The sequence below is a fragment of the Anopheles darlingi genome, chromosome 3 (genome assembly GCF_943734745.1).
Source record: "Anopheles darlingi chromosome 3, idAnoDarlMG_H_01, whole genome shotgun sequence".
NCBI classification, from domain to species: domain Eukaryota; kingdom Metazoa; phylum Arthropoda; class Insecta; order Diptera; family Culicidae; genus Anopheles; species Anopheles darlingi.
In genome coordinates this window covers 64,615,624-64,623,123 of record NC_064875.1, presented here as the reverse complement: position 1 = coordinate 64,623,123, position 7,500 = coordinate 64,615,624, and the positions used below count along the sequence as shown (strand labels likewise).

Sequence of the window (7,500 nt, the reverse complement as noted above, 5' to 3'; positions counted from 1 at the left end):
TCAAATGGACGTTTGACATGTTTACATCGCGCCCCCAAGTAACAACCCCACAAACAACAGAACTCACGTTATCGTATGCTCACTGTAGGAGTGAGCGCGACTTCCGATGAAACAGCGCTATACGAAAGCGCGATTTGCAGATTTGGGTAAAAGACTGAAATAGGCCCCCCACTCACGGTGAGTTACTGAGTGACCGGAAAAATCGTTAATTACCACTTTTTAGATAAGCAAACCTTCATAAAAATATGCGAAAACGTAAATAAATGTATTAGGGGAGGGGGGAGGGGTAGAAAAGTTACATTTTACCAGTAAAACAGCGATTTTTCGGTCACTCAGTAACTCACCGTGAGTGGGGGGGGCCTATTTCAGTCTTTTACCCAGATTTGTGTTTCATTTGCCTTTTTTGCACTATTCCCGCGATTTCCGACAATTAAAATCCATCAAATTGTCGTACGACAATGGTAGACCTTGTGGCGAATCATTTTGATCTGCTTTTCAGTCAACTTTGACCAAAACTTTTGGTCCAGCGTCAAAAGCTTGCCGGAAGTTCATCCGTTTAGTCCATGGGTTTAAAGTTGGTCCAATCTCGAATTCTCAATGGACCAATCTCACATGCAAAGTTATCCACATCTCGAACATAAGAGCTTTTCTTTGATGTTTGAGATTGTACCAACTTGTTTTCTTAAAAATCACTCAATTTGACTGGCTAGAAAATCACTCAATTGGCTGGCTGGGAAATCACTCAATTTGGCTGGCTGGGTCGGTGTTGTCATCGAGACGAGCACGTTTTTGCGCGGCGCGTTTTTGTGTTACCGGAACGAGAAATCCTTCGAAATGGCCAAATTACTCGCGTATTATAATCTTTGTCCGATAAATAATATCGACGACTTCCTCGGCCTATCGAGGGACGTCGATCCGGGCTGTGTGATCAATACGCTCGGCCGGAATATCATCCTCGTCGTGAAGGTAAGAAGAGACGGACCTCGGCGGAGGCGATTTTATTCCAGATTTCCCATTTTTCCCATGTTTTAGTTGAGCAATCAACGGCAAGTTCGCAGCTGGACCGTCCTCGATCGTCTCAGCAGTAAGGTGGTGTACGATTTTCCCTCCGAACGCTATGTGGCCGTGTTTGGTGGTCGACACCTGCGCTGCTGGACGCGCGATCAGGCGGATCTGAATAAGGTGAAAAAGATCAAGCTTTACCGCACGGTACAGGACCTGTTCACCGTTGGTAGCGGACAAACGTTGGTGCTGTACACCGATGGAAGCTGCGAGTCACTGGAAAGTGCTCTGGAAACCCGTAATAAGGATCGTGCGAAACCGTCGGAATTCACGCAGGGCGGAAGTGCCGAACGTGATATATCCATAAAGGACGTTCAGGTGCTCCAGTTGGACGATGGTGGCCTACTGCTCACGTACTTTGTACGTAACGAGAAGGAAGACACAACGGAGCTCAACTATGGTCTGTTGAGCAGCGACGACCTGAAGCTGGTGAACCGGATGCAAAAAGTCAAACTAGAACGGCTCGGTGACGATCTGAAGCTGGCCGGCTGTTGCATCGTCGACAGCAGCGATTGTCCATCTTTGGTAACACTTTGTAAGTGCCGGTGTCCGTCGAGGATTTCGATGATTCTAATTAGTCCATTCTATCTCGTTTCTCGTTCCGCAGGGTCCGACAGCCGTCTGTTCATTCTGCAGCTCAACCTTGGCCAATCGCCGAAGCAACACGAAGGTGTTGGAAATTTCTTCGAGCTGATTCAAACCATCGACGTCACCCAGCCGCTATCGATGGCCAACATTGGCAAAGATTATATCGCCATGTACGCAAACAACAATAACCGGGACGGAGCAACGCTGGCACTTTTCAACATACAGTTCAAAGTGTTCCAGGCGAAACAGTACTTTAAGGTGTACTTCCGCACATCCCGCTTCTGGGTGGTTGAAAACTACATTCTCCTGGCCTTCGGTGAAACGCTAGCTGTAGTTCCGTTTAAGATCAGCAAAGAGCAGCTGTCGGATCTGGTGGGCAGTCAGCGAGCGTTCGATCTGTCGCATGGAATTGACGATGAAAGCATAAACGATGAGGCGGATTTGACGGAAGGATACAACTTTGCCGGTTCCTTGCCAGCAATCGCAGAGCAAGCGTACGATACGGAAGAGGACAGCGAAGATGGTGACCAGCAAGAAGAATCATTCTACCATAAGTACGTCAACGAGGAAGATTTCGAAGAATCACTGCGCTTGGCGTACCGTAACGAGCTTCCCGTCACGGTCGTGCACGATGCTACGTTGCCACCGGACGAAGTACAAGTGAAGTTGTTCAACAATCCGGATCTAACCCTTGGACCGCTGATTTTGAGTGAAAAGTTTGAAATCATCGCGGAAGAAATGGAACGCATTGGTCTATCGGAAATGGAAATATGCGATCGAATGGTTCCGGTGCTGCTGCAAGCCAACCTGACGCACGATCTAGCCAAGTGCCTCAAACGATACTCGATGGTATCCGAGCGTATGCTAGTAAGGGCACTAAAGTACGCAATAAGTTTCGCAGTCGAACCGATTGAGGAACCCGCTGAACCTGAACTTGAAGTGGACGAAACGAAGCCATTGCCTGAAGCATCGGAGGTGCTCGCCGAACAAAACATTATCTATGAAGCTGCGAAGTTGCATTCCTCGCGTCACGACCTGTTGAACGTGGTGCTCTCCTGTACCTACAATCGAACCATCATCATTCCGATTGTTCGATCGGAACTAGACTTCCCGAGTGTGGTACAGCTGATGCAACATCTCGAATATCTGCTGGTGGACCCGATGGCCACATTAAGTGAAACACTGCACAATGGCGATAGCTTCGATAGCGACGAAAAAACGATCGAATGGATCACGGTTCTGCTCGACGCACACTATCAACAGTTTCTACTTTCGAAGGACGATGTCGTACAGGAGCAGCTTCGACGGATGCTGGCCATCATCGATGGGCACGTGGAGTCACTGCGACAGCTGAGGACACTCGCTCCAGAACTGCAGCGTCTAGTGGAGTGTAAAAAAGGATCTGCAGCGTCGAGTTCAAACAAGTGGTACAGCATCGAAACGTTGCAGCTGTACTGATCGCGATCGACCCATGGCATCAATTAGCAACTAAGAACTACTGTTGTGGTGCGACTGGTAACAGGTGAGAGAGTACGTTATGTATTTACACGAGAATACAGCAGAAGCTATGGTACTAGTTGCCCAACACAACAATTCACATTAAAACGAAGCTATCAATTCAAAACAATATTCCGAAACGACGTGCTGGCGGATTACTTTTTCGCCTGTGCCGCCTGCGCAGCCTCGTACTCGGCTTGTGCCTTCTCATTGTACTCCTTGTGCCAATCGAGGTTCATCTGGGACACCGTCTCACCACGTTCCTGGGCCTTCTTTCCACTGATCACCATAATGATGCATCCGATCGCGGTAGCGATCATCATGTAGTTGGCTACTTTGATGCGCACCTGATTTCGCACCCCGTTCCATCTTTTCCTGGCTTTAGAAAATGAAATCAAACCAACAGGTTTAGCGGCAAGCGGTCGACGGAATGGCACGGGACAACGTTACCTCACAAAATTAGGAACTTCATCGATGGATTTGTATCGCTTCGTAAACACCAACATCCGCTTTTCCAGATTGTTTGGAGCGTGCGTGTGTGCACTGATTGTCGATCCATTTCCAGTGGCCGTCGGTTTGGGTGTAGGTTTCGGTTCGATCTGCGAGCAGAACGATCGTGCGGTGGCGCTACGTGACGAAAGACCCGCGCTGCTGACCGTCGTACGTGCGAATCCGCACGCGAAAGTCCGCAAATAGTGCATCCTAGCGGAGAATGGAAGAGAGAGAGTGGAGACGTGAAACCGGTTCTTCTTGATGCGGCCGCGGATGCTGTCGATGCTCAACGCCGGTCGGTACGTGATTGAAGAAGATTTATTATGGTTTGATTGGTTTTAGTTCTCTTTCGTTTTGGTCCTTATCAATTTCGTTCTACCGCAAACGCCAGGAGATTACACAACGACAACGGACTTACGCGAAGGCTGGAGGCGCAAATTCACTTTACACAAACCACAAGCTAGCGATCGTATAACTAGATTTTACTCTCTCGAGCTTTTATGCTTGATTGTGGTGATATTTATCGTGGTATTTATACTTTATTTTCGGTTTTTAGCCTGCCACAGACCGCAAGCGGCGCGTGCGGAACGTTTCGCCGCGTACGAATAGAAGCCTGCCACAGACCGCAAGCGGCGCATGCAGAACGTTTCGCCGCGTACGAATAGAATGTATGGGATTGTATGAGGTGTCAGAAATTGAGAAATTTCTCAGAAATTGAGAAAATTCTCAGAAATCGAGAAAATTCTCAGAAATTGAGAAATTCTCAGAAATTGAGAAAATTTCAGAAATTGAGAAATTTCTCAGAAATCGAGAAAATTCTCAGCAATTGAGAAAATTCTCAGAAATTGAGAAAATTCTCAGAAATTGAGAAATTTCTCAGAAATTGAGAAATTTCTCAGAAATTGAGAAATTTCTCAGAAATTGAGAAAATTCTCAGAAATTGAGAAAATTCTCAGAAATTGAGAAAATTCTCAGAAATTGAGAAATTTCTCAGAAATTGAGAAATTTCTCAGAAATTGAGAAATTTCTCAGAAATTGAGAAAATTCTCAGAAATTGAGAAAATTCTCAGAAATTGAGAAATTTCGCAGAAATTGAGAAAATTTCTCAGAAATTGAGAAATTTCTCAGAAATTGAGAAAATTCTCAGAAATTGGGAGATTTCTCAGAAATCGAGGAAATTCTCAGCAATTGAGAAATTTTTCAGAAATTGAGAAATTTCTCAGAAATTGAGAAAATTCTCAGAAAGCGAGAAAATTCTCAGAAAGCGAGAAAATTCTCAGAAATTGGGAAATTTCTCAGAAATCGAGGAAATTCTCAGCAATTGAGAAATTTTTCAGAAATTGAGAAATTTCTCAGAAATTGAGAAATTTCGCAGAAATTGAGAAAATTTCTCAGAAATTGAGAAATTTCTCAGAAATTGAGAAAATTCTCAGAAATTGGGAAATTTCTCAGAAATCGAGGAAATTCTCAGCAATTGAGAAATTTCTCAGAAATCGAGAAAATTCTCAGCAATTGAGAAAATTCTCAGAAATTGAGAAAATTCTCAGAAATTGAGAAATTTCTCAGAAATTGAGAAATTTCTCAGAAATTGAGAAATTTCTCAGAAATTGAGAAAATTCTCAGAAATTGAGAAAATTCTCAGAAATTGAGAAATTTCGCAGAAATTGAGAAAATTTCTCAGAAATTGAGAAATTTCGCAGAAATTGAGAAAATTTCTCAGAAATTGAGAAATTTCTCAGAAATTGAGAAAATTCTCAGAAATTGGGAAATTTCTCAGAAATCGAGGAAATTCTCAGCAATTGAGAAATTTTTCAGAAATTGAGAAATTTCTCAGAAATTGAGAAAATTCTCAGAAAGCGAGAAAATTCTCAGAAAGCGAGAAAATTCTCAGAAAGCGAGAAAATTCTCAGAAAGCGAGAAAATTCTCAGAAAGCGAGAAAATTCTCAGAAATTGAGAAAATTCTCAGAAAGCGAGAAAATTCTCAGAAAGCGAGAAAATTCTCAGAAAGCGAGAAAATTCTCAGAAAGCGAGAAAGTTTTCAGAAATTAAGAAAATTCTCAGAAAGCGAGAAAATTCTCAGAAAGCGAGAAAATTCTCAGAAATTGAGAAAATTCTCAGAAATTGAGAAAATTCTCAGAAATCGAGAAAATTCTCAGAAAGCGAGAAAATTCTCAGAAATTGAAAAATTCTCAGAAAGCGAGAAAATTCTCAGAAATTGAGAAAATTCTCAAACTCCGTCCAGACGAGCAACAAAGTTATCGCGATAACTTTTGCTCAATTTGAGCAAAAGTTATCGCGATAACTTTCTCGCCCTACTGTTTACATACGATTTGACAGCTCCTAAGGGGGTTTTCACTCGTTCTCGCTTGCTCGCTGTCTACACGTGCATTCCAGTTATCGCGATAACTTCTCGACGGATTTGTATGGGATGACGTTTGTTTGCGAAGTTCTCGTCGAGAAATTCTCCAACATTCGTCATCGTCTGGACGGAGTTTCAGAAATTGAGAAAATTCTCAGAAACTGAGAAAATTCTCAGAAACTGAGAAAATTCTCAGAAATTGAGAAAATTCTGAGAAATTGAGAAAATTCTCAGAAAACGTAAAATTCTTAGAAATTGAAAAAATGTTCAAAAATTGAAAAATTCTCAGAAATTGAGAAAATTCTCAGAAACTGAGAAAATTCTCAGAAAGCGAGAAAATTCTCAGAAATTGAGAAAATTCTCAGAAAGCGAGAAAATTCTCAGAAAGCGAGAAAATTCTCAGAAATTGAGAAAATTCTCAGAAAGCGAGAAAATTCTCAGAAAATGAGAAAATTCTCAGAAATTGAGAAAATTCTCAGAAATCGAGAAAATTCTCAGAAAGCGAGAAAATTCTCAGAAAGCGAGAAAATTCTCATACAGCGAGAAAATTCTCAGAAAGCGAGGAAATTCTCCGAAATTGAAAAAAATTCTCAGAAATTGAGAAAATGATCAGAAATTCAGAAAATGATCAGAAATTGAAAAAAATTTTAGAAATTGAAAAATTCTCAGAAATTGAGAAAATTCGCAGAAAGCGAGAAAATTTTCAGAAATTGAGAAAATTCTCAGAAATTGAGAAAATTCTCAGAAAGCGAGAAAATTCTCAGAAAGCGAGAAAATTCTCAGAAATTGAGAAAATTCTCAGAAAGCGAGAAAATTCTCAGAAAATGAGAAAATTCTCAGAAATTGAGAAAATTCTCAAAAATCGAGAAAATTCTCAGAAAGCGAGAAAATTCTCATACAGCGAGAAAATTCTCAGAAATTGAGAAATTTCTCAGAAATTGAGAAAATTCTCAGAAAGCGAGAAAATGATCAGAAATTCAGAAAATGATCAGAAATTGAAAAAAATTTTAGAAATTGAAAAATTCTCAGAAATTGAGAAAATTCTCAGAAAGCGAGAAAATTCTCCGAAATTGAGAAAATGATCAGAAATTCAGAAAATGATCAGAAATTGAAAAAAATTTTAGAAATTGAAAAATTCTCAGAAAGCGAGAAAATTCTCAGAAAGCGAGAAAATTCTCAGAAAGCAAGAAAATTCTCAGAAAGCGAGAAAATTCTCCGAAATTGAAAAAAATTCTCAGAAATTGAGAAAATGATCAGAAATTTGGAAAATGATCAGAAATTGAAAAAAATTTTAGAGATTGAAAAATTCTCAGAAATTGAGACAATTCTCAGAAAGCGAGAAAATTCTCCGAAATTGAGAAAATGATCAGAAATTCAGAAAATGATCAGAAATTGAAAAAAATTTTAGAAATTGAAAAATTCTCAGAAATTGAGAAAATTCTGAGAAATTGAGAAAATTCTCAGAAAGCGAGAAAATTCTCAGAAAGCGAGAAAATTCTCC

The 7,500-nt window shown here is 40.9% G+C and overlaps 2 protein-coding genes across 2 annotated transcripts; one reads left to right on the top strand and one right to left on the bottom strand.

Annotated features, from left to right (window-relative positions):
* Positions 1 to 785: 785 nt before the first annotated feature.
* LOC125954433 (nucleolar protein 11) lies at positions 786 to 3,237 on the top strand. Its single transcript, XM_049684783.1, has 3 exons — positions 786 to 966; positions 1,033 to 1,597; positions 1,670 to 3,237. Exons 1-3 carry the CDS (start codon positions 835 to 837, stop codon positions 3,106 to 3,108), a joined length of 2,136 nt encoding a protein of 711 aa, XP_049540740.1. The 5' UTR covers positions 786 to 834; the 3' UTR covers positions 3,109 to 3,237.
* LOC125954520 (UPF0389 protein CG9231) lies at positions 3,167 to 4,273 on the bottom strand. Its single transcript, XM_049684911.1, is given in 4 exon segments — positions 3,167 to 3,506; positions 3,508 to 3,526; positions 3,598 to 3,849; positions 4,058 to 4,273. Coding segments are annotated over 3 exon segments (474 nt in total). The 5' UTR covers position 3,849; positions 4,058 to 4,273; the 3' UTR covers positions 3,167 to 3,302.
* Positions 4,274 to 7,500: the final 3,227 nt, after the last annotated feature.

Excerpts from the sequence above, each read along its gene's own strand:
- LOC125954433 (XM_049684783.1), top strand. The coding sequence starts at position 835 with ATGGCCAAATTACTCGCGTATTATAATCTTTGTCCGATAAATAATATC. Across the intron at positions 967-1,032 it reads ATATCATCCTCGTCGTGAAG|TTGAGCAATCAACGGCAAGT; the intron begins GTAAGAAGAGAC and ends CCCATGTTTTAG. Across the intron at positions 1,598-1,669 it reads TCCATCTTTGGTAACACTTT|GGTCCGACAGCCGTCTGTTC; the intron begins GTAAGTGCCGGT and ends CTCGTTCCGCAG.